Source organism: Ptiloglossa arizonensis, chromosome 1 (genome assembly GCF_051014685.1).
Source record: "Ptiloglossa arizonensis isolate GNS036 chromosome 1, iyPtiAriz1_principal, whole genome shotgun sequence".
Lineage (NCBI taxonomy): Eukaryota > Metazoa > Arthropoda > Insecta > Hymenoptera > Colletidae > Ptiloglossa > Ptiloglossa arizonensis.
This window is the reverse complement of record NC_135048.1, coordinates 6519565-6546695: the sequence shown is the minus strand read 5'-3', so window position 1 is coordinate 6546695 and position 27131 is coordinate 6519565. Positions and strand designations below refer to the sequence as shown.

The 27131-nt window shown below is 34.7% G+C and overlaps 3 protein-coding genes across 6 annotated transcripts in view; 1 reads left to right on the top strand and 2 right to left on the bottom strand.

The window, feature by feature from the left end:
* Window positions 1-197: 197 nt before the first annotated feature.
* Rbsn-5 (Rabenosyn-5) lies at window positions 198-2684 on the bottom strand. The gene is made up of 7 exons (XM_076309643.1): window positions 2429-2684; window positions 2151-2273; window positions 1814-1954; window positions 1580-1741; window positions 1169-1520; window positions 673-1060; window positions 198-595 (listed from the first exon to the last, which is right to left on the bottom strand). Exons 1-7 carry the CDS (start codon window positions 2562-2564, stop codon window positions 368-370), a joined length of 1530 nt encoding a protein of 509 aa, XP_076165758.1. The 5' UTR covers window positions 2565-2684; the 3' UTR covers window positions 198-367.
* Window positions 2685-2767: 83 nt separating this feature from the next.
* Window positions 2768-5147, bottom strand: LOC143153506 (ADP-ribosylhydrolase ARH3). 2 transcript variants are annotated; one of them, XM_076324804.1, is made up of 7 exons: window positions 5021-5147; window positions 4661-4887; window positions 4411-4568; window positions 4107-4325; window positions 3904-4016; window positions 3334-3562; window positions 2768-3184 (listed from the first exon to the last, which is right to left on the bottom strand). In XM_076324804.1, the coding sequence occupies exons 2-7, from the start codon at window positions 4830-4832 to the stop codon at window positions 3017-3019; spliced, it is 1059 nt and encodes a 352-aa protein (XP_076180919.1). In that variant the 5' UTR covers window positions 4833-4887; window positions 5021-5147; the 3' UTR covers window positions 2768-3016. The 2 variants fall into 2 exon arrangements, with proteins under 2 accessions (XP_076180919.1, XP_076180911.1); XM_076324796.1 differs by lacking the exon at window positions 5021-5147 and having other exon boundaries at window positions 4661-5009.
* Window positions 5148-19095: 13948 nt separating this feature from the next.
* Window positions 19096-27131, top strand: part of LOC143153514 (A-type potassium channel modulatory protein KCNIP1) — a 27024-nt gene continuing 18988 nt past the window's right edge. For all 3 annotated transcript variants that reach the window (XM_076324829.1, XM_076324839.1, XM_076324819.1), the window contains exon 1: window positions 19096-19318. In XM_076324829.1, coding sequence (XP_076180944.1) covers window positions 19154-19318 — 165 coding nt within the window. In that variant the 5' untranslated portion in view covers window positions 19096-19153. The remainder of the gene's footprint in view (window positions 19319-27131) is intronic.

Genomic DNA, 27131 nt, shown 5'->3' with positions numbered 1-27131 from the left:
AAATATTTGAATAGTATGATAATTATAACAATCTTTATAAATAATTATAGTGTACATAAATAAGTATTATAAGAATGTATTTTGTAATATATTTTTATATCAGTATATCTAATTTAATATAAACTTTACATTCAAAATTATATACTTTCTTTTGTATTGTTATATACACTAGTAGATATATATTTTATGAATTACCTTGGTGATGTGATATAATTAAATTCATCAATGTAAAGGAACCATTGAAATATATCACATTGTGCAATAATATATGAAATGGATCTAGTGTTACGTGAAGCTTTGGACATAATGGAACGATTTATAAGTCTTATTAAATTTGATGAGATAAATTGCAGTCGTGATTGTATGTTTATCCATCACTATTATTACTTTGATTCATGGTAAAGTAAACACTTTGAAGTTCTTTAAGATTGCTTTCTAAGATGGCAACTTCATCATATCTGCAATCATCTTTAGCTTGTTTAATGTAAGCTCGAAGATTACTCATTTGCTCAATTATAGGATCCATAGAAGGAGGCATTTTAGGAGTGACATTTGAAGGTCCCCAACCTTGTGATTGATTCATTACCACTATTGGCTGTAAACAATATGCATAAATTAGTAAAATTAAAATAATGATTGACATGTTAACTTATTTTTATAAATTAATATTACCTGATTTTCTTTTACAGAAGGTCGAGCCTCAGTATTCCAAGTTTCCCTTTTACGCTGTTCTTTTGACCTCTCCCTTTGTTCTTCTTCTAGTTGTCTTTCATATGCAATTCTAGCATCTAATCGTTTCTGAAGTTCTTTTTGCAACTCTGCATATCTCTCTGCTGAAGGCAAAGCTTGAACACTCAACAATTCTTCCTTTAGAAATATCATTGCAGATACTCTAACCATATGATGCAATCGGAGTTCTTGTTCTTGCGGAGGATTTTCTACGCATCTTGTTCCGAGTACGGAAATTTTTTTACTAATTAAATCTATATTTTCGCCCAATTTTGCAATCTTAACTCTTAAAGCCTGCGCATCGTCTAGGTTGTATGTAGATTCTCCTTCACTGGAAAATGGATTTCTTGATACGAATTGTAACTTGATACAAATTTATATTATAGCCAACATAAAATTTGATTAAATATATTTATTTTATAATGCTTGTATGACATACTTTAAAGATTCCCACATTTTATTATACATTTGCACATGTTGCAAAGCCTCTTCCATGTATGCTCTCAATTTTTCATAAAACTGACATACAATTGGTTTATCAAAGTGTTTTGCTTTTTGTTTTTCTCTTGCATCAAGTAAATTTGCACAATGCATACAGATTCTAAAATGTTGTTCACCAGCTGCCGAGTCATTAACCAATGATAAAACACTATTTAAACTACCACTGGATGGTGATCTGGCCAATTTTGTAAGACCAATACCCGCACGTACTATACGTTCAGAAATTGGTCGTTCAGAAGTAGGAGATACTGCAGAGTCATCTTGTACTGATACAGGACTTGTCATTTTCCCTATAAATTATTAATTAATTTTACATTTGTACACTTTTAATAACTTAAAAATTACTTACGTGCATCTTGTAGAGTTAAGAATACTGTACAACTGTGACACATAACAGCTCCACAAAGTCTACAATGATGTTTTCTTCTTGCAACATGAAAACTCTTTGCACAAGTAGGACATAACTTTACATCTTTTTCATCTATCCATGGTACAATGGTGCGTTCATGAACTATATCAGTTACAACAAATTTTAAATTACTTTTGCCAAAAAACCATTAAGAATCATTTGAAAATTATTTACCTTTTCTATCAACAGGATCTGTTGGTAAATTATTTAATAATTTATCTAATCTTATTAGGAGTTTATTTGTTTCTGAAGAATATCGTTCCAGCCTTGTATTTCTTATTTCTTTAAAGTATACAGTATGTGATTTCATTGCACCTGAAATTTTTTTTGGCTATTTACTTTATAAAATTGTTGAATTTGGCATAATATGTATTGAGAATAATGAATATGATAGTGAACATAAGATCAAGAAAAATGTAAAAAAAGAAATCCTTAATAGTTGAATACGTAGAAAATGTTTATTAACAATTGAAACTTTCTTGATGTCAAATATCATAATACATATTCTTACCTATTTCTTGAGGTCCCCAATTAAGTTCTGGACTATGTTGTCTATTATTTGATATAGAGCCTGAAAATGATACTGGTATTTCATCTTGTTTTAAGATCTTTTTTTTAGCTTTGCCAAACAGATCTAGAAATAAAAACCGCTTTAAATTATTTTCTTGAGTGAATTAGCACGTACATTTTTAATGTAAGTATACGAATTTTATTTTTTATTTTCACATTTTATAAATTCAAAAAATTGTCGAATTCATTTTGGTCAATTATCAAATTTAAAGTTCTCACCTTTAAGAGATTTTAAAAACTCTGGATCCTCATTATGAAAATCCTCGAAATGCTTAGTTAACTGATTAGGAGCTTTGAACTCTGCCATGCATATTGGACAGATAAATCCTTCTAACACTTTCTCGCTGCCAGCCATTGTAAAATGTGATACTTGAAAAAAGTTTACTATTTTTTATTATAATATTTTTCTATTTTATACACGATATTACTTATTTGTAGGCGTCTCTTCGATCGTAGACAGAAAACGTGTTTTGTAAGCAGCCATATTGAATCATATCAGCTGATAGAAACGTCAAACTTTTCTTGTACGATTGCAAGGAGAGTTAAACATATTCAAGATTGAAAACATTATTTATTTGACAAATATACAAATTTATTATTATTATAAATGCATGACACATCATATGTTTTTGTAAATAATTAAACAACATGGAAATATAATTACTCAAATTTTAGTTAAAAGTTGCAGTCAACCATAATTATATTTTCATATAATTCTGTTAAAAAATAAACTTGTGATCGTGTAAAATTATTACATTTGCTCGTGTCTTTTTTTGTGAAATTACAAATACTAAAGAGTTACAATTTCTATTGGGCTATCACTATGTCAAATAATTGATCTGCTAAAGTCCTAAATTCATCCGAGGCTTCACAGTGTTGTAAAAGATTTAAACTAATTTTTTCTTCGCCATAAAATGCACCAGCAATTGCACCAGTCATACTACCAATAGTGTCAGTATCACCACCTAAACTAATCTGGAAAAAAGAAAACGATTCATAAAAATTAATTTTTATTTTGTTCTATTCTATTATCAATATTTATTTAATGTGTCATTTTAATGAATTCCATAATACTAATTATAATATTTTTTATATTACAAAATAGAGAGGTGCATTATACTTACAGCATACTGAATTGCTCTCCTAACAGGATTCTCTGTTTGTATACCTGTAATTGGTTTCTGTGCCCTTAAGAAACAAAATATTGCAGTAGGTACAGAATATAATGCTGTAACACTATTCCCCAATGTTTGTACTACTTTTTCATTATGTGGCCCTTCATCATTTTCTGATATTAAAGTTTTTATTATACCCAATTGCACTTTATAGGGTTGTGGTTCAGAAAGATCTAATCTGTAAAAGGGAGGAATTCATTAATATTGTTCAATAGAATTACTGGAAAATATTTCATACTATATATAATGAAAGTGTTTTTATACTGATCTAGTTGTTGAGTTTAGTTAAATAAATCATAAGCAGAGGTACATACATTAAATGTTACATTGACAATTTTATTTTATTCATATGTACGAGATTTTTAGTATTTCTAAATATAGTAGCTCCTCTTAAGCTTATATTTTGAAATTATAGATTTATGTAAACTTTTTCATAGCTTTAAGAGTTGCATAGAATTATTTCTAAAAAAAATATTGTAGTTACAGTATGACATATTTTAATATATTTTTAAAACGTACCCATCTTCATCTCGTTCAATTTGGTCCATTTTATGAATTAAATCATCAATAAAATTTGTCACATTTAATTCTTCACTAGGATTTAAAAGAAGACTTTGATGCACTGCTATTGCCTGAAAAATAGCAGAAATATAAGTTTTAAAAATCATTTTTATTCAAAGTCACACTGAATATAAATAATTAAATATCCAGAATGCAATTACTTGTAAAATAGCACCATCTATTCCAATTTTATGAGTGTGAGTAAGTTGTGTTGTTTTTCTAACTGTATCTAAAAGTTTATCATATTTTTGATAGCAAAACAATGCAACAGGCGTAACTCTCATTGCTCCACCATTTCCCCATGAACCTTGACCATTAAATTGTTCCTTTGCTGGGCTTATAACGTCCGAAAATTTGTTACCACGTAATTTTTGAAATACCTTGTTGTATTAAGACTATGCATGAGCAACAAGAATACAAAATGTATATATTTAATTCATGGGAAATTGTGTCACAATAGCGTACCGTTACAACACCAGGACCATAACCACGATTAGGCTCTTGATAATAACTTTTGACGAATTTCTTTGCTAAATTGAAGACATCCAATCCTTTTGTCTCGATTAAAGATTTGGCCAATGAGTAAGTCATTGCAGAATCATCTGTAAACTGCATGACAGGTGCTATACAGTTAAAAAAATATTCGATATCAACACCACCGAGCAAGCAAAATATGAAGTACTGCTTTTACATTTTCATATATGTAAGGTGTTACCTTTGAACGCCGGTCCCTCCAATTTATCAAACGATCGTTGTAAAATTATTTTCATGCCATTTGTCAATAATTCCTCGGTTTCGTAAGGGCTACCAAGACAATCGCCGATTAAAACACCCAGCATAGAACCACGAAATTTACTTCTCAGTAACAACAAATCCATTTTTGCCATAACCTTATCGTGTCGTACTTTCGTAACTTAGACTGGATTCGAAACTTTGCACCAACTATAACAGAGTTTATAAACTGACATTAAGGCAGATGTATATTAATAAAATTTACGCCTTGAGAATGTGTAATACTACAGATGAGGTGGATACATATGGATCCTAACAAATTTAAATATTAATTCATAAGTACTTGAGGATATCTAAAGAGTTATTATTTACTCGTTTAGATGTCTCTGAAGTAAACTCCCAGTAAGAATTCAAAAATAAAAGCTCGATCAATGCAAGTGTAATACTTTGACTCGACGTGTCAACAACCGAGGAAATCGATCACCGATTTTTTATAATCAATCGGCCCAAGTCAGAGAAAGCTTACGTAAGTGTAGTTTTTACAAGAATCTATGTAATGCAATTAATATTGTTTGGAATTATGATAACCAGAAAACGATTGGTTTAAGGTAAAAAAGTAAAATTTCGTAGGCTTTAAATTTTCTAGTGTCATAGTAAAACATATTATCTACATATTATGCTTTGAATATATGATTTCAACGGCGAACGTTGATATTTTATCGATATATTTTCGAAAAGTTGGCATTCTATCAATTTTTCGAGAATTTATTTGAGGTATTGAAATTGGGTAAATCGCGTACTAAAAAATTTGTACACGAATTCGTAAGTCAATTTCCATAGCATAAAAGACGTCAATGCGGGATATAAATTCCAAGGAAACTGAGCATCTTCCGGTACAACAAATTAGAGAATATTTCAAACAAAATATTTTTATAATGCTCCAAGAAGTTATTTTTATAAGTTTTTGTTTTATCGTTACAAAGCTCAGCAACAAAATTAAATATTTCATTACGTAACATGTGTATATAGATTTGTCCTTCTTTCTTCTCAACAAGTTTCTCGTTGTAAAATCGGAAACACCATCCTCAATATGTTTCATATCACTCGAAATTCAAGGTTTTCTGATAGAACCTTAAATTTGTTAATATAATTTTAATATTTGGATTTGGAAGTAAATTTCTTTATTTAAAACTAATACTAATTTTTTTTTAATACGCAAAATAATGTTACATGTAAATGTTAACTATGAATTAAATTTGAAATTTATATAGTTCTTATTGTTATTTAAGTTTAATTTTAAACATTGTTACTTTTAAATTATATTATGAATTTTAAGTTGCAAATGAACTTTAATTTTTGCCAGATTGTTTTGTATCGTAAAATATGATGGAATAATTTGGTCAACGATGAAATAAGACGCAAAACATGTTAAAGGCAATTTTATCGGTGTCATGGTATCGAATTATCACAAATCTTTGCATCCTTCATAGTTTTTTTACGTATCTATGACGTGCAAGGAATTCGTAAAGGTAAGTTGCAAGTTTAATGAGCTCAATATCGACGACGAAGGGTTGGAACCCAACGGATTTCGGTCAAGTTGAACTTGACAAGTTCCCAATATCGACGGTATTGGGCGTCAGAAGGCAATCACTTTCCCATATCTGTGTAATTTATTAATCGAGCAGTCGGCCACTTGTGCGTGCGTGCGTGCACGCGTCACTTGCTTCGAGGTAAAACGTTTTTTGTCGAGGTCGCCCGTAAATAAGTGAAGCAACACGGGACGAAATTATTGAGATTTTGCTTACGGATTTTTGCATTAAATATTTCGTTATTGATTTTACCCCACGGATAAACATTTATTCCATAAAAAAAGCAACATTACTTTTCAAACGGAAAATTTCATTTCATAATTTTTGATTATGAAATAAAATTCATATGCAATTATACTATTAATAAAATTAAATAAAACATTGGTTTGTTTTGAAATAGTAGTAACTTCAAGTTATGAAGCACTTTCATAGTCTCTTCTTTGTTTTAAATATGAATGAAAAAATAATACTTAAGATGATTATTTATAAGCTTTAATATTAGTATTAATTTCATTTTGTGCCAATAAAAGGTACCTATAAGTTATACGTTTTATAATTATTGATTATATTTTTGTACCGAGTTTAATAAATATTCTTATTTCTTTAAAATATTTCTCATCTTTAAATGACAAATAATTTCTCGTTTATAGATAATATTGCAAATTCATAGGGTGTATATGGAAGATTTTTGTGATCTATTGTGCATGCTCACCGAAACGTTTAAAGATTAATGTACACTTTATTCATACTCATCGATGTTAACATTGTCACAATTTTAAGTCTGATGTTATTATAAAGCACTCGATCTGATTACTCTTCCTCCTGTTATTAATAATACCTACGCTCTTTCAAAATTACGTCTTTCCGTGTTTCTCAACAAATCTTCAAATTTATAAAAATAAGGATTATTGGATCGGTGTGTTAACCGTATTCTACTTTAATAATAACCAAATGTTATTATTAATATTTTGTCTCGTTATATTCAGTCGTTTGCAAATTTAAAAATATTAACTTCATGATTATCAGAAACTTAATACTAACCTTATGATTATCGAAAACACTCTTTTTAAACATGTTTCTCTAAAGTGTCGTTTGGTGCTAAATATTGGAAATGATTTCCTTACGTAGGACTATGTATCTTCTTTAGTACCAGCGAGATACAGTTTATGTCAATCGCCATCTAGTGATAAATGCAAGAAGTTTATCGCATAAATTTCTAAAAAGTAAATATTATGGGCAAACAGTAACCAATATCAGTAAAATAAAAACTGTTAAAAGTATCAAAAATGATTTGTAATTTTCTTGGCTCTTAAATCAATAAGTGATAGATTTATTAAACATATATTTCTGTGCAATTATATCAAACATTACGTGGATATAATTTCTCAATGATTTGACCAAAGTTAACGATTCTGTTCAGCAGCATTTAATTAATAAATTTATTAAAATAAAAATTTACCTGTACGCTTAAATGATAGGTAGCATATCTATAGGCTGTTGAATATAGGCATAACAAATCTTAATGAAAACACCCATTGTTTAAGTAAGACATAATTGTAAAGCTGGGCTTTCGATTGCTGTATGGAAATTTATCAAATGATAACGTATTCGCTGGATCAATGGCTCTGAAAGATTTTTTCTAGATTTTTAAAGATTTATACGGAGCTCTAAAGTGCTTTCGTTCATGTGGTTTATGTCTATTAATGTTTAACGTATTAAAACTTAAAACCATGAAAAATATTGTAGGTATACATTTATAAATGTACCTATACATGCGTATATATATATATATGTATATGTATATGTATATAAATTGGTTCCGCTAAGATATCGTGCAAATGAAAACTGTGTAAATCAAGACATTCTGTAGATATATATGTATATATTTTTCTTTTAATTATTGTGTTAGTATAATTTTAAACAATGATTAAAATATGAAAATTTATTACAAAAATTTGCTTTTAGATGCATAGAAAAGAATTCATTTACCATTGGGTCATATTTGACCCGGAATCCGCTGAACGTTACGCCATTGGCTGTCCGAGGGTTAAATAATCAACGTCAAGAATATTGTCGAATTTTTTACAAGACGAATGGTATTGTATCTGCGTAGCTGCACACATTTTTCGTTATTTTTAAACCATCGTACCGACATCGTAAAACGAAATCGTACAGTTTGAGAACCGTGACAATCGCGGGTTAGTTGTTTTCATTTAATTCTATAGATTATGAAAAAACATAACATTGAATGTAACTACAACGAGCCATTTATCGCTTCTTTTTAATATATCCGATCGTTGTGGTCATTTTTAAAACCATAAAAACAAGATAATCTGAATTAAAGAGAGAAATGTATATAAATTACACGGTGAGGAATTATGTAGTCTACGTTACCAACAGTTTCACGGGACAATATTTATTACATATATTTTTTCTTTCTTACACTATAGATACGTATACATGTGACACATTGATACGTCACGTTCACTTTTATACTTTGTATTTTAACACTATACTAAACATTATATATTATTTAACTCTGAAAATACTTATTACGTCCGAGTACATGTACTCTTCGTCGGTGGTTCCACGGTACGTGATTTCTATATTATTTTCCCTTCAATTTCAATGATCTTCACTCGACAGTTACGAAGGTGACCGTAAAACATTAAACAGAAATAATAAACGGCAGGTTACGGCGACATCCAGCGTTATCGATCTCAATGAAACAAGCTTAATTCCTAATTATTATGAAAATAGTTCCATCGCCGCGGAGATTAGTTACGCCTCGGGGCTCCGCGTAGCATACTTTGAGAACCGCTGTGATCGACCGTATAATAATTTCATTTAAGTATCCTTTCGATTCGTTTACTCCTTGCATTTGAAAGGAGGGAAGGACGAACGGAAGGAGCCTCGCACTCGCGCCCGCCCAGTTAAGGGTGGTTTTCGTCGGAAGGATCACAGAGGCGAAGGCGAGAGAGAAGGAGGGCGACGATTGGTCGAGCCAGAGGATGCGTGGTCCGCTCAACCCGGGCACATCCAGTCTGCCGCCGACTGCCGTAGGTGTTCGGTCTGTCTCTCCCCTGTCGCTTCCGGTTTCGTGCGACCGCCAACCGTCATCTCGTCGACCTATGACAAAGGAACGCCGCCGCGCGTACTCCTCCGCGCTATGTACAGACACGACATAACGCGCCTCCACTGTGAGCTGTGATTCAGCGCGGAGAAAAGATCAATCGACGGGTAATGGTGTCTGGCTGACTCCTAGTCCGATCCTCGACGAAGGAACGTGCCTTTCCCATCGACCACGTCACCGCCGATTCGAAACCGACTAGGGTCATTCACCCTGCGCTCGAGCTGTTCCGCGAACCCGCGTTGTCCTCCGAACACGATCTCTCTCGTCCGTGTTTTCCTGCTCGCCGCGCTCGACCCTCCACGCTGTCGTCCTCTCCGGGGTCTTATTGAATTTTCACCGAGCGGACCGAGCCTGCCGTTTTCCACGGAGAAACGTAAGCGATTTCTTGCGATGCGACGTTCACTGTCTCGACCACAACCACACTCGTGGAAATCATTCGATGATCATTCCCCGACACTCGATACGAAAACTTAGAGCAGCATTTCCCAAACTGTGCTCCGTGGAACGTGTCCCGTGCTACAATGTGTACAAACGTTCCATTAAGAATCTGGTAATTAGTGATCGAAGAAACGAAATTCAATAAATGTATATTTTTCATTTATATCGGACGTTAACGGGTATAGTTTTCAATTTTACTGTATATATATTTCTGTTTAGATTTTGTTCTTGAAAATTAAACGCACTCGAGCATTAATTGCGTTTTCCATTCTATGAATCGATTAGCTGTAAAAGAGTAGGAATTTTCTGTAAATAAATTGATAGGTGAAAAGTGTCCGGTGTTTGAACAAGTTTGGGAAACGCTGACTTTGGGGACTCCAACGTGCGATGTTTGTTTCTTATTGTTCTCGTTTGTCTCTTCGACTCGGGATGATTTCCGTCCACCGAATTGTACCTGACCTGTCGTCCTTTCGTTGGACAATCGGACTCGTATCAGTAAGTGCACGCAGATTCGTCGCGGTCAGGTAGATCGAGAGGAAGAGCAAAAGTAAATATATCGAGTTTCTCTCGCCTCTGATGTTTTGTTTTGTGCCGTCCAGAAACACGATTCTTCGACTCTTTGGAGCAGTGTGCTCATTGTGTAGTTGCTTTTTTTTCGTGGCAACTTGAGCGTTACTGGACTGCATATTCGTACGCCTTTGTTCGTTGTTTCGAAGTTTGAAGGAAACGAGCTCTCTCATTTAATAACGGAAACTCTGTGATCCTTCAAAAGTCGAAATGTATTCATTTTAATAATTAATAATTTCATAAATATCAAAATTTAATTTTTTGGAATTCCCTACAATTGTTTCCCATTTTTCCATTGTACAACATTTTTTGATTTGCTACCGAAAGGTAATATATACGGTTCTTTCTGATCACCTTGTAAATAAATTTACGAGTTAAGTAACCAATATTTCAAGAAGCATTGATATTACACAAAATGGATATTTTGTAGAAACCTTACGGTTAAGTACATATCGCTTCTTTTGTTCCCAATGTTTGGTTCGTTCTACAGACACGAGATCCTCCAATTATTTAAGCATTGTGCCTTCAGCTGTTCTTTGTGCTCTGTAGATAACATTTATAGCAGTAGCTTCCTGGAAGCGATAAGATTTTTATTCAGTAATGAATCAAAGGATGAAATCTTTATAAAGTTACTTGATACTTTGTCTTTCTTCGCATTAGGGCTGGGATTATTCGAATAATTATTTAGCGTTGTTGAATATTTCAGTAGTCAAATATCATTATTCAAATATTATTATTCGAACATTTGAATATTCGAATGTAAGACACGTTGAATAAAAATAAAGTTTAGAAAAAGACGATGCATACATTATTCAAATACGAAGAATATTGAGATACTTGGACAGTACGCAAAACATTCGAATACTCAAGTATTCACAGCAATGGTCGAAACAATGAATGATTTACGTTTTCAAACGGTGAAGCAACTTTCAGAAATACGAAAGAGTACTATTTTCTTTATTATAATAATATTTTTACTGAATTTTCATTTTGTGAGAATCATTAAAGTTATTTAATCGATAATTTACGTACAGCAGTAATACATCCATATTGTAATCATTTCGATCACTGTATATTATTAATATGGAAAGAAGGTAAACTCTTTTATTTATTTTCTTCTTCTTTGTACTACAATTCAATTTGTCAGCAATTGTAATGTATATTACTCGTTTTCATCGCCGTGTAATTTTATTTTCGTCTCGACTTTGTTTGTTGAAAGAAACAAAAAGAAGCAAACAACGATGCGACTGGACTTTGTTATTGAAACGATACGCGATGATCGCTGCGGGGAAGTAATTCGATCGAAGATTTAACGCGGTGTATCTAATTCTTGTAAGCATGGTATTCGGTTTACTTCACGGTCTATTTTTGATAGCACTAGAACGATCTTAAAGTTTACTTCTGACAATGAGCGTGCGCTCTGCCATCCAATAGAAATACATTGCTTCGCTTCGCTGAATAATAATTATTATTTGCAAGCAACTCATTATCCTTACTCCTTTATACCTCTCGTTCTTCTTTCTTTCTTTCTTTATTTAGCGAATTTCGAAGAAAGTTTGAAAAGCAATCGATACCATCGAATGCCTTTAAAATTGAACATCAAATTTTTACAGACACCGTTACTATTATATTCCTCCGAAATTTATTTCAAATAATCTCTTCTTACGACGTCACACTGTTATTTATGCTTTTCACGTTTGCTCAATTTTTAATGTTCAATTTATCGAATTTAATATTGGGCAAATCACGTAACATGATCATCTTAATTATTTCCTGTACCAGTGGATCCATTCAATATTTTTTTCGATGAATTATTTGGTTCAAGTAGATTGCAACATATTTTATATAAATCTTTTTTTTCGAAGTCTTCAAGTTATCCTTTGTTTCTTTAATACCACTCTTTTAATGATTTTCCTTCGTTTATCTTTTAGTAGATACATAGACAAATGCTAAAACCATACATATATGATTTCATTTAAAACAACACCTTTGATTTTAAAATTTGGCAAAAATGATTTTTGAAACAACTGGTTTCTTATTATAATATCTGTGAGATATTTAAATGTTATCATTTAAATGATTTATCCTATATCTGGAAAAGAAATATTTAGCCACGAAAGTGTTGGTTATGGACTACAAGATCGAGTGTAATTAAAGATTTAAAGTTATATGGTTCGGACAATATATACGAAATATTTACGATGAAAAATATTTGACATATTGTTTTATATTTATTCGAGAGAAATAAGAGCAGAATGATTTTCTCGCAACGGGATTCTTTAACATTTTACAACAGTTCGTGCTTTCTGCCGTTTCGGAACATAAATGTTTTTTTCTTTTTGTAAGGAGCGCAGGTTCGTACTCTTATTTTAATTAATTCATTTTCACAGCAGGGAGTATGTGTTAGAAGCACTCTCGTAACGAACAAAGTCGTACAAAAGTAGGTAACGAGAACTGCAATTAGCGATTTGCGTAACTTATATTTATTATAAATTTTGCTAGATACCATAACAAAGGGAATACAGTAAAAAAAGTTACCTTAAAATTTTCTACATTATTTTGATTAATTTTTTATTTCATTTTCCATATATAGGATGTTTCGTTACGACAAACATTCAATATCTAAGAATAAATGAAAGATGTTGCTATGAATTTGCATTTCCATATTTATGTACAGAATTCTTAATCCGTTGGAAGGAAGTAAAGGGTGGCATTTTTGCCAAATTCTTACGTACAGTAAAGAAGCTCTTGTTAATCGAAACATTTTTAATAACAACCGTATGCATCACACTTTGTATTTAAGTTACGAATCATTTTTCTCAACTTTAATTGATCGAACACTGGGACACAATCATAGTCGAATATAAAGATTTGCGCCTTTTGCGTTACTGTAGAATATTATTGAATTTTAGACGATAACAGAGAAGAAATTAAAAATATGGAAAACGTAAAATTAACGAAATTAATAATTTTACGTTGGGCTGTCATTATCCGAATTATTTTCAATTTTTCGTTTCAATTTTATCAATTCTGTTACGTCATATGGCATACAACTCTCTCCAATGAGGTCTTATTAGTAATATCAGTATTATTTTTATTATTTATAAAAACAAAATCCGTGGCGGCGTCTTTAAAGAAAACGCGTATTCGAAAAAGTCGATAAAGGAGGTGAATTTAAGCACACCGACGAAATTTATTCCGGAAATTCGCGCATGCACTGCTTTTGCCAACTTCCCACGGAAACCTCGAATAACTGCACGTGCTATAGACGCACGCGGTAACGAGGCTATGTAGCCAAAGATTATATATGTATGTATCGCATAATGGCTACATACTGGTGTACCTATGAAAAATAAAAATTCACTTTATTTATCGATCTCCCTTCCGTACAGACTGTCGGTAGGACGTAACACAGCTTTGCCATTCGTTTGAACTTTCGAGGGCGTATCGTGACAGGTTTGAGCGATAAGCGAATCCAAATTCGACAAATTTATTTACACTCTGTTGCAAGACACGATGCTCGAAATCCACCGAGATCCAAAGTGATCCAGACAAAATAACAATTTCGTTGGTAAAATTTTAAAGATGAATTTGTAACAACTTTCGTATCGTTATTCGTAGCTATCTGTACCAAGTTGACGAGTACAGTATGTACGTGCGTAGAACTCAGTGTACACGACCACTGCATTCACACGCACGCCAAATTCTAAACATTAAAATCTTTGTATCGGTGGGAAGTTCATTGATAAAAGTTGTCTCACAGAGCAGTACTGGTCCAAAGTTTTTTTTTTCGGTAAGCATATATAAACATTTTTAAAAGATTATCAAAAATATCTGAATCTTTGGTAACGATATATTTTTTGACGGAATTGGTAACTGCTGTTTCTTTCAAGATTGTTTTCTCTTTGCTCGAAAATGATCTAATTGAACGTAATAGATGTAATAAAATTTTTGTAACTTAATAATCACTCACCAACAACGGTGCAAAATTTAACTTTTCTAAATGTTGGAAAATTAGAATCTATTTTCCTTCGAAGATTGAAATTTCGTTCTGGATCGATAGTGCATTCGTCCAGCGTATTCTGTGTTAGACGCGAGCAGGTGTTCAAAGTAATTTTTATACGTAGGTGTACACTTCGCTAATAATCGTGAAAAACGGTTTATGTTAATCGTCACCCAGTAGGTGCTCGTTAGAATCGAATTTATTTTTTAAGAGAAACTGTAGAGAAGATTTAAAATAATTGATTCAATGTGAACGAAATATTCGCGAATAATTTGAGTCTTGGTACTGTATTAATAATTTCAACACTATAAAACAATCGTCGGTACATAATTATAAAATTTTACCCGTTGATTCGTTATCACTAGTAGTAATCTTCACATTACGTTACGAAGTAACCGCGTTCGTCGTTTGTTTTTCCGTCGTGGACGCTGTACACATCTGTTATTTACTTTTTTGAAAGGGGAATGTTGCACGTGAGAACGACTTGTATCGGTAACAGCTGTTTCATCATTGATATTTAAAACTTACAAAGCTATTTCTATGTTTCACACTTGGCTTTTTCGAATCCACTACTTGGTACAACTGATATTCCGTTCCACATGAACGTAGCACGTAGACGACGAAATATTTTCAGGTGCCAACGCATCCAGTCCTCGTTTTATTTTATTGACGTGGAATGCAAAATTATCGCTGTCACGCATACGTGACGTTGGTCTACGACGAGAATGGGGACGTCACAAATATAGTACTGTGCAAAAGTCTTAGATAACGTGCGTTGTTGGTTTAACAGTAACAATTAAGTGTATATTTTTAAACATTTACATTGGCTATACGTGGAAGTACGTCAGTGGTTGTTTGTCTTAAAATTTGGGTCGCTTTGCGAGCCTGTATATTTATTTGCGTCACGCAAATCTAATTAAACGTTCGTTGGCACTGAGAATAATGAAACAAACTGGCTTCATTAAACAGATTTCTTTATTATTACTCAGGTTTCAAATTCTTCCTGAAGAGGGCCCATACCGTCGAACGAAACGTTATAATTTCAGGACAAATATAGAAGAGAGCATGGAAGAAATCTTTCTAACCTCTGATTTGTTTTAGCTTGACCTCCGCAACCTTTCTGGATAATTGTGTTTTGAAAGAAATTCAAATAAAAAGTTTTCCAACATAAATTACGTTTCGTAACATTTGGCCTTTTTGGTGGTTTCATTATAATGTTCTTATACTGTATTACTATATTAATATCTAAGCGTTCTTAAATTGTAATCGTTTTCGTATAGTTAGTATTTTTATCATCTTTTGGTTAATCAAAATTATCAATTTTACTCCTTAATTTATCTCGTCAAATTTTACTTCTTATTTACAATTCTTGGTATCGTCTTAGAATTATGTTTTTTCCCAAAGAGAAATGATTGGAAACGAGATTTTAATTATATTCTATATTGTTTGTTGCATTCAAATTCGAGGGCCTGGAAATATCCAGTAGCTTCGAATTGTTGTCATTTCCGAAAGGAAGTCGACGATGCTTGACAGAACGTGTCCGGGTTTATTTTTTTTTACCCTTTACATGGCGCGGGTTGGACATTGTATTTGTTTCAATAGGCGTTAACCGAGTGACCTGAATATTCAGCAGGCAATGCTTACATAATTTTTCTCGTAGAACTTATTCGTTGACGCGAAGACGGCGATACCTTTCTTTCGCGAGGATAGTGATTTCTTACATCGGGAAGTAAAAATTTAAGACCGAAGAGCTCATTTTCGAAGTTACTTCTAATATTGTGGATCAGCTCCGCTAATCAGTCCATCAGGAACCCGGAAGAAATTCTAAATTTCTTTAGGATTACGTACGTAGGGTTTTTCTGGTATACATTCTTTACTTCTAAACATGTCAAGATAAATATTGTAAAGAGAATTAAATTTCACATAAAAAAGTGAAATCAATTCTTTTTTCTATTTTCTTCAAGGAACGAAAAAGTAAATGAAATCTTATTCGTTACATACTTAAACTATATAGTTTTTATGTTAGAAAGTATCGTGACGCCTCTGTTAATGTTTTATATAAATATTACGTTATTGTAACAAGAACGACATCTAAAGAATCTAATCACGTGTAAAGAATCACCGATATGATCTGGCCATCGTTTTATTATTTTCTGGTTGCTGTAATTTTTCCGAAAATATCAAAATTCTCAGACATTGAACGTTGACCAGTGCCAATCGTGAAGGCTGGACTAGTTTAAATGGGTCAAGCGTATTCTTGCGTTCGAAGTTGAAATAAAATAAGTTGACATAAAGGAGGACTTATAAAGAATTCGATGCAGATCGCTACTTTCCCATAGGTTTTATAATTGAACACTTTTGGTACATTTTCGTGGTTACATTTAGGACATCGACACATTAGAGGCACCGTACTTGGCAGAATTAAGCGGGGACATCACCCTGACGAATCAAAGAAATTGAATTTTTTGTTTTGTTTATTTTTTTAAAGTTTGAAGTGTGTAGAATGTTATGTCAAAAAGATATTTCGAAATTCAAATACTTAGCGAAGTTGTAGCGATGAATAAACTTGTTATAGGTTTTTCTCAGAACGATATTTTTCAATTTGGCCGACACGAAATCTCCGGAACTACAAATCCGATTTACTTCAAATTTTATGGAGATATTAAAAAATATGATTTTTTACAATAACTGTAACTATTACTACAATTATTAAAATTTTCGAAAAATCGTACACTACATTTTAGATAATAGTCTCTAGTTTATGAATCAACGATACTTTTTTATTTCAAACCTCCCAGTTGTTGTCAATTGTGATGGTTAACAAACAATGTTTTACCAGAAGGGATTCTGGGAATAGCGAATAACGAAAGTTATATTTATATTCCCTGAGAAAATTTCATTTTTTATTTAGTAACTACTTAGAAAAAAATTCACAAAATTTACCCATTTTTTGACGTTTCAGAGTGATGTTCTCCCTGAAATAAATCTTTCGGTCTACGGCCGGAAGTAGAATGAGATTGTGCCGGAGTGGACCGCAAAGGTTTGCAACACGTGTCTCAGGGAAATTCGATTCATCGAACGTCGATCTTTCGTAGTCTGGCCGGCGGGGAATTTTGTTGCAGCCTCGCTAAAATACTGACGCGCAAATATTTGATTGGGCGTCCGGTTCGCGTCCATTCCAGTGGGCTTGTGTGCACAGAACCAGACGCGTACGCTTTTAAATCCGTCATTTTACAGCAGCTCGCGGCGTTTTACTTATCACCGTACCCGCGGATGTTTACGCGAGCGTGGCTCGGCCAAATATGCAAAATATATTCCGAAAATATATGCGGTCCATGTGCACCCGCGAGAGCCACGCTTATTCATGGCTAGGTATCGTTTTAAATTGTTTCGACTCGACGCGATTCAAATTACCATCCATTTTAATCTTTCAAATTGTATTATTGAATATATTATTATATATTATTATATATTATTATATATTATTATATATTATTATATATTATTATATATTATTATATATTATTATATATTATTATATATTATTATATATTATTATATATTATTATATATTATTATATATTATTATATATTATTATATATTATTATATATTATTAATTTGAAATATATTATTTTCACACATATACATACGTACACACACATACACAGAGATAGAGAGAGAGAGACAGAGAGATAGAGGGACAGAGGGACAGAGGGACAGAGAGATAGAGAGACAGAGAGATAGAGAGACACAGAGACAGAGAGACAGAGAGACAGAGAGACAGAGAGACAGAGAGACAGAGAGACAGAGAGACAGATAGACAGATAGACAGATAGACAGATAGACAGAGAGGCAGAGGGACAGAGGGACAGAGGGACAGAGAGACAGAGGGACAAAGAGACAGAGAGACAGAGAGACAGAGAGACAGAGAGACAGAGAGACAGATAGACCGATAGACAGAGGGACAGAGGGACAGAGAGACAGAGAGACAGAGGGACAGAGAGACAGATAGACAGAGAGGCAGAGGGACAGAGAGATAGAGGGACAGATAGACAGAGAGGCAGAGGGACAGAGAGACAGAGAGACAGATAGACAGAGAGGCAGAGGGACAGAGAGATAGAGGGACAGATAGACAGAGAGGCAGAGGGACAGAGAGACAGATAGACAGATAGACAGATAGACAGATAGACAGATAGACAGAGAGAGAGAGAGAGAGAGAGAGAGAGAGAGAGAGAGAGAGAGAGAGAGAGAGAGAGAGAGAGAGAGAGAGAGAGAGAGAGAGAGAGAGAGAGAGAGAGAGAGAGAGAGAGAGAGAGAATATATAACTATGTAAAGGTTCACATATTACAAAATAGACAAGTCAAATATGCCGATATTTGTGCAAGAAAGGTACAATTGTTTCTAACTCCCTGACAAATTTTACATCAACTGCCTTTATCGAGTCCCAAATTGGACACACTGTACAATAGGAGATTACGATGTCAAACAGTTTCGCCATTTTGTTTGCAGTCGCTGGTCAACCGGTCCCCATTTTCTCCCTGTGGCGGACAAAATAGTGGAAAGCGAGAGGACGATCAAGGCGCGGGTGAGGGAACGAATGAAAATAGCAAGGATGAAAGTAACGGGGAGGGATGAATTAGCCGTGGTGTGACCGTGATAGCATCGTGAGGGGGGGGGGGGATAAACAACGCCGTGTGTCGTCGGAAGGGATTTCGTGCAAGAGGAAGCCAACGGTTGACCAGGAATGGCTACGCCGCCGGACTCCCCAGGACCGGAAGAGGCACTTTTTGATTTCGAGAGCTCCAGAACTAGGCAACAAACCGCCAGACCGGTCGCTCTCGAGGAACTCCTTCGGCAAACCAAGTTCTCCAGGCAGGAAATCCGAGTTATGTACCGAGGCTTCAAACAGGTAGGCGATCCTAAATAATGTACTGTTGGAAACCGAATAGTATGGTCCCGGAGGACACCACGAGATAAGGAGATTGCATATTGCTCTTTGCCCTGTAGATTGTGTTTTCTTATGCCTACTGGTAGAGAAAAAAAGATTGGAGGTCAGTTCTGAAAAGAATTGCGAATCGTACCGTGTCAAAATGTCTTGGTCCACGTTTCATTTACTCGTAGTATTATATTTTCTTTAGCTTTGAATTGATTTCTCAATCTTCTATCTTTAGTAGAATTAAGCTCACAAGGAGATATCACGACTTGCACCAACGCTTTTCGAACCAACCGGTCTTATAATTTACGGGTACGATAAATTTTAACGATTCTTACGATCTTAGGTCCGAACGATCGAAAAAGTACGAAAAAAAATGAATTTAATTGAACCGGTTGGATTCTAACCTAGTCAAGATCGCAAAAAATTCAATTTTTTAATTATCGATACAAGGAATATTTTTGTCATGCCTTACGTTGAGATTTGTAATTTAGAAAAAGGAGGTCGGTTGATGTTTTATAAAAATGAATGTCTATAGTTTATTTTTTTTTTCTTTTATAAAAATGGTTATTCATCTACGGTTAATTCTAGGATCTGCTTATACTCGTCATTTACTAAATTTTAAGTTCGATTTCATTCATAAAACGCTCGTTCAAGTGCGACCATTCCTTGGTACAATAATAATGCATTAGGAAGAAGATTCCGACCATATTCCTTCCAGGACCATACTTTTCGGTTCGTAACAGTAACTGTTGGTCCGTTGGTGCATCTCGAAACGAGGCGATTCAAGATCATTTCGAAAATATAGACTCGTAGGAAATTAATTCATCGATATTATCGATTCAGTTTGAACGAATAATTACCTATTTTCGGCCCTCGGTCACAATTTGCATTTTGCACGAAAAACTTTGATATTTATACGGTGCGATGAGCGAATAATGAACTTGTTCAATGTACTTTCGAACCTTATAGTTTTGTATCGTAGACGATACTTAACATAATAATGTAATAATATGATATACGAAACGAGAAACGAAATGAATTCGTTCTGTACCCTACAGCGTTGTGAAATCACGTTCAAAGTGAAGTCCGTCATGGCCCGTTCCATTTTCCGTGAGAGTCAGGTGTTTATATTCTACCTATGCTACTCGCTCATCGTCTCATCAATTTCCTTTGCTATAAGTTTGTTTGCATGAATATTCACGAGAGAAAGGCGAAAACACTGCAGCGGGACCTTATTTTAGAAGATATTACGAGGCTCCGTTATGCATGCGATGTTCAGCCACTCGAAATGTTTCTTTGCGAATAAAGTGCTTTTTACGTTAATTATTACTTCGCTAATTTGTTATTTCAACATTTATCGAATTTAAAGATCAAATACTTCTTAAACTGATAACCTTTACGCTAAAACACTTGTTACGCTCTTACAAAAAAAAAAAATGACCCTAATTGAGCCGCGAGTAGCATACTAAAAGATAAAACAATGCAACTGTATTTCGAAGTTCTATGAATGAACGCAAAACGATAACATACCCAGGTTGAAGATAATTACTTTGAGTGTATGTAACACAGTACAGTGACAGAGAAGACTATGTATAATAATGTAGACAGTGGTATGGTACGTTCAAGTACGTTTGTTACGATGAAATCAACTACGCTCTAAACAATCTTTCTATAATCCGGGGCGACACCTAACTCGGACCAAGCTCCAAACATCGAACTACAGTATAGATACGTTTAATACCGACAGTATTATTTTACTCCACTAATCCAATATTCCATGTTTGCGTTACTATGTATTAGACCGAGATACGATTCAAACCTAACTTAAACATAATCCAGATCTAACCACACACTAATCTGTAGTTAAACGTAATTCAAACTTAATCCAAATGCAATTTAGACCTATTTCTAGGAGGTGACCAAGACTTAAGCCAAACCTAATACTGGTCTGACCTAGATCTATCGTAGACATAACCGAAACGAAATTCAGGCTAACCCTGCACATAACCCATACTCTTGCAATAGTAATAAAAGGTAGCTGAGATCTACATAAGTCTGACATAATCGAGCATGACCCATATTTAACTTACAGTTAACCCAAAGTTCATTTTCGCATAAAAGATATCTGGTCTCGCGTGAACCATAGTTAAACCGAACTTACTTCAGAAGTAATCTAGTCTCTAATATTTAGACTCAACTCGATCTTTACACTTTACACCTAATCAAGACTCAATCTAATCTCTATTCCTTTGGACCTGATCAAGACCTAACCCAGGTTTAATATAGAACCGATCTAGTTCTATCACAGACATTTATTAAATTTAATCCAGACCTGTTTTAGACTATTTAGAACTTTGTAGTACTAACAGTGAAAAGACAGCAGTGCAAATAGTTTAGATATACTTTAACAGGTATATGTATATCTTACTTTGTACGGTTCTTGTACACTCTGCGTTACTCATACAGAATTAAGACTGGGAGGAGCAATCTCGATTGTTTCCAACAGCTTGTAAACTATTTGTCACGGTGTTTTATTAATTTCTTGGGTAGAATGGAAAGTACTTTTGGCCACCTTTCAAGAAGCAACTAGAACTTCCTCTTGTTGGCAGATTTTAGACAGTCGTAAGTAAGTTTACGCTGTCGTGAAATAATTGCAAAGAAAGAACAAGTGCTTTCGTTTAAATTAATATCCGGCCAGAGCGTTATTGTTCGTTCGTATTTCCTTGAACGGAACGTAATTCTTTGACATCGACTGCAAACAAACGATCCCAAATCGAGAGAGAACCATCGTCGTGTTTTACGGTAGCACGGATGAAATTTTCTGTTCCACGTGAGAACTTTATTGCCCCACATACTCTGCCCAATCTGAACGAATTAAATGGGTGTACGTTTACAAGAAGATGTCCTGTTCGTGGTGTATCTTGACACCTCGATTGATACTATTTGCCGTAGAAATTGCTGGAGAACGACCTACAAATAATTCCAGCGGAATTTGTGGCAGAAACCTCGGTCGAAAGTCGCAATGTTTCGACACGTTAATAGAGATCTCAATTTAATTAACAGCCGACAGCAAATAGAAGTCGCTGACGGTCCAAATGGCCGAGTTCTCGATGGTTATCGATAAAGATAGCTGGCGCGCACGAGACAATGAAACGATGGCCTGTCGTCCAATGCAGTCGATATCGGTCGACAATTGCGGACCCCTCTTTTAGCAGGCTTCTAGCTCGAACGACAACCATCTAAATCGTGACAAAATGTCCGGGTGTTTGCGTCATTAGGCATGCAAAAATGTATTTCCACGGGAATGCTAAAACGACCTACTCGGCTAATCGAACTACTATCAAAGTAGTTGGAACGTGGCTGTAGAAACGTATACTGACACGTGTCAGTGATCCTACACGCGTGCCCGGTCAGGTGAACGCAAGACCTTTCAATTCGTCGCAGTACGCAGCTTTTGCACTGTTTTTTTCGCAGTTAGACGTACAGACGCACACGCACACGCGTATGCACATGCACATGCACACGGAAAACGCACGTGCACACACGTTTAGATATTGATCCGGCTTTTATGCTTTTGCCAGCCTAAATGTGTGTCACGCCGATTACTGTTTTGTAAAACGTCGCCGCAAACAGTGGTGTCAAGTCTTTGCGGACGAATGGCTCCAGTTTCGACCATTGATTTTCTACAGGGGACTGGAAAGAGAAACAAATTCATCGATTCAAAGTTTGACCGGTTTTCGAATGGATTTACATCCGAATCAACATGCGAATAAATATTTACACGAATTAATTTTGCACGAGTTTGTGGGCAGAGTAGATATACTGGGCTACCTTTGTTACCGTACCTACACACTACACACGCTAGGTGCTAGCTAATAAACATACTATACAACAGACAACACACAGACCGCACAGCACATTATGTAACATACACACTATGTATCACGTAACACACAGACCACGTAAAATAAGCGCATAAGTATCTAACAGAGAAGGTGTAGATAAACTGTTGTTATTAAAACGTAACCTAAATTAATAACGTAATTCTTTTACAGTTTTTCGTGTAGCACGCGTTGAATAAAGTCTCTTGTTCTACGACATTGAAATAATTGTACAACACATATTTATTCCTATCCAACTGTAAGGGCTCGTGTGCTCGTTGTTCCTTCTAGGTTTACACCATGAACGTTCTACGATACATTAGTGAGAATTCATCATAAGTGACTTACGGGCAAGCATCAAGGTCCGGCTTGAACACAGTAAAAAGAACACAGCAACAAGCTTGTATACGGTCTATTAAAAGGCCAATTCATTTTCTGTTCACAACCATTCGTTGATCCCGCTATATTTAGTCGAAGAGAATCGTAAGGTTAAATTTTATACCTTCGTTGCGAACCACTTGTGGACAAGCACTTACCGCCGCACGAATCTAAAAGCTGTCGCCTGAAATGGTCACGCGAGCAACAGCAATGATGAAAAAGAGCTCGGACTTTTAAAGAGCTTCTTAGCTATGTTTTAATTGCACTATTTCGTAGTTGTACATTCGTCACTTGAGCCGAGTCTGGCAATTGTGTCAAGAACGTGCGTTTAACGGAGGAAATGTTCGTGCAAAGTGTTCCGTGAGATGGTCACGTTTAAAGAAAATGAAAAGGAAAACCATTCCTGATACCTTGTCTTCCAAGACATCTTCAACGTCTGATATTCAAGTCGCTCGATTGCTTTACCCTCTCTGGGCATTCATGTCCTTCTTATGCAGTCGTCTAACCGGAATGGAACGAGCTAGAATACTGGCTGTATAGGTGAAACAATTTCTACCCGGATGTATGAAATGGAGTAATTTCCAGCATTATTTCTTCGAGGCTTGATACGATTCTGTTTCTTCTAACCGGGTAGTATCGTACACGACAACCTTATTAGTTCGTTGACACCATTTTTTTTTGATATTCGTGTAGATTTTCCTAAAGGGTGTTCAAGTATCCAGTGTTCTCCGTTCTTTTGTTGCCTTCTCGTAGCTATAAGAAGAAACTCTCTACCTTTATTGGATCCTCTGTTTCCTTTGATCGAACCTAGCACGCTTCTCAGGTATCATCCAGCTTCTGGACAGAAGTTTTTCAATGAAGGTTAGACGAGCGTTAGCACGTCCTATTGAACTCGATTCTATTTAAGGGTGTAGCACGAGAGCGTTGGTATCTGGTAGAAATCGAAGAAGGTAGTTGGAGGCCATGTCGAGGCCGGGACCTTGACGTTTAGGAGAATCGGGAGGATCCCTGGCCCGCGTTAGGGTCGTTAGTTTGCAGATAGTCATCCGTAAAGATCGATTCGATAAATAAGTTCACGAACTCCACCCTATCGTCCTTTCGAACCTTCTAATTCGAACGAACCTCCGAACTTTCACGCATCGTGTGGTTGGCAATTAGTTAGGAATGCCAACGAGTATAACACCGTTTTCCGAATAATCAGTTTCATTAGTCACCTTTGAATTGTTTCTCGAAGATTTTAAAAACATCCAGGGATACGAAGAATTCGAAATGATTCGTAGAGTTTTCAAAATTTTCCAAGATTTTTTAGCCGTTTAAGACTCACAACAATTTTCAGGACTTTCGTGGCCCTTAGAACGTTTAATACCTTTCAAGAGTCGTCACAAAGTCTTTCAAGACGTTGAGGCTTTTACGACTTTCAAAATATTCAAGACTTGCAAAGGGTTGCAAGATTATCATGATTTTCAACAATTTAAGAGTTGCAAAATTGTTCAATTTTTTCCAAGACATTCGAGAATATTTGGTTTCCAATAATATACGAAAAAATTTGCAATTCACATCGTAGGGTAGATAATTTTATCTGCCCTAAGTAACAACGATATTCAGTTGCATTAATACCTATACTGTTCTAAGGCTGTCGATACAATACATAAACTTAACCGTTAGATAACGTCAATGTTTATTGACAAAAATTGAAATAACGTTAAGTTTTATTTAAAATTAAAATAAATATTAGAAGTGATTTCACTTCTTCTATACAAAATGGAGGAGCCATTATTCAATCGAATGTGGATGGCTAGAAAGCTGAGACTATCGAACGGAAATTGTAGAGGAAAATCAGATCGTGTTACTAACGATTAACGGATAAATAAACGAGTGCTTGACGTGTTTTAACGTCGCAAACACAGCGCGTAATTAGCGAAATTTAGTTACATCAAAGAGTACATACCGGGTGTTCAAATTCTCTCCATCATCGTCAAGAGACTAGCGTTGAATTACAAGTGGTGAAACACAATGCAAACACGACGAATGGAACAACAGCTATAAAGCTTGGGCTCTTGAATAGCGGGAATGGATGGAGAAACACGAGGAAAACTATTTCACAAAATTATGAAACGACGTCTGGATCGAGGAGAGGCTAGTGGATTCTAGAAACGAATTCTTCAATCGAGTGCCACTTTGTTTATAGTTCTCGTTAACCTAACGCGCCTTTTTTTTACGAAAGAGTGGAGGAAGTCGAAATTGGTTTCTTTTTCGTTCAAGTAGCACTGGCCAACTTCTTATAAAAATGTCCCGGATCGATTCACCGCCGTCTATACTACACGTTCGGTTGAGCTTGTAGACCAGTGGTCGCCAACCTTCAAGGACATTAAAGCTACCATGTATCTCAGCCTCGTGATTGAAATATGTATAAACAATACGATTTACACAATTATTAGATTTTCCTTTCTACGGTATCTCTACGTATATATTGGAAATATATTTACAGTAATTCTATGGTATATATTAAAAGTATGTAAAATGACAAATAAGAAAGATATGAGAAAATAACGAATAGAGGGAATAATTTTTTTTCAAATGCAATACAAGTTAACGCAAGCGATTTAATTTGTTACCACGAGGAATAGGTTGATGGCTAGTGGACAATTTTTTGCACAGTGTTCCGTAGTACAATAAATATCGCTTTCAAGTGACAATTACTTACAGTTATTGTTTCAAGTTATTGGAATTGTTTTTTATTACGTGTCAGGTAAAGCACTTTTTAATTTTACGATGTATACGCCTTCAAATTCGGCCATGTTCAAATTTATTTTTAACAGAAAATCTTTGCCAATCCATTCCTAACACTTTCATGAGTGTTATGATGAAAGATATAAAAATTGTTATTTTGCCCGAATGATCGATAGGATTTCACCTGGATATAAAAATGGCTATCCATCCTATCTTCGAGTGAACCGGTGGTCCCGATTTTGTTGTTTGAAAGCGGATATTACCTGTAATTCTTTATCGAATTCCAGCGAAGCAATTGATTCTGTTAACATTTCAGCTTGATCCCGAGCAACAGAACTCTCATTTTATTCGTTAATTAATAATATTATTTTCGAGGTTCTTAAAGTTTGATTTTCCAACACTTTCGAAGAAAGACTTTGAAAACATTTAAGAGTTTCAAGGCTTTGAAGCCTTTCGAGACAGTGGAAAGTTTCAAGGTTTCTCAAGACTTATAAGAATTCTTGGTTTCGAATACTAGTGGAATCGATTCGAAACTCCCATCGTATATTCGAACTAATTCGATGTGACTTGAGCCCATCAGTAGTCATAGTGGTGCTTCATGTTGTAAAACGTGTCCGACAGTAACTACTTTGACCTATTGGAATAGCTTTTCTGCCCCTTCAGCTATGCTTTTCTGACCCGTCGTCGATAAAAATTGCGATTACCTTCGAATCAGCTCGAACAGTGCGGAAAATTAAGTGTGATCTTTGCAGGAGCAAGCCAGTTTAAGAGGCCTATCTAACTCTAAAAACGATATG

Excerpts from the sequence above, each read along its gene's own strand:
- Rbsn-5 (XM_076309643.1), bottom strand. The coding sequence starts at position 2,564 with ATGGCTGGCAGCGAGAAAGTGTTAGAAGGATTTATCTGTCCAATATGC. Across the intron at positions 1,955-2,150 it reads TTGGGGACCTCAAGAAATAG|GTGCAATGAAATCACATACT; the intron begins GTAAGAATATGT and ends AAAAAATTTCAG. Across the intron at positions 596-672 it reads CTTCTGTAAAAGAAAATCAG|CCAATAGTGGTAATGAATCA; the intron begins GTAATATTAATT and ends TATTGTTTACAG.
- LOC143153506 (XM_076324804.1), bottom strand. The coding sequence starts at position 4,832 with ATGGCAAAAATGGATTTGTTGTTACTGAGAAGTAAATTTCGTGGTTCT. Across the intron at positions 4,326-4,410 it reads ATGGTCCTGGTGTTGTAACG|GTATTTCAAAAATTACGTGG; the intron begins GTACGCTATTGT and ends TAATACAACAAG. Across the intron at positions 4,017-4,106 it reads TAGATGGTGCTATTTTACAA|GCAATAGCAGTGCATCAAAG; the intron begins GTAATTGCATTC and ends GCTATTTTTCAG.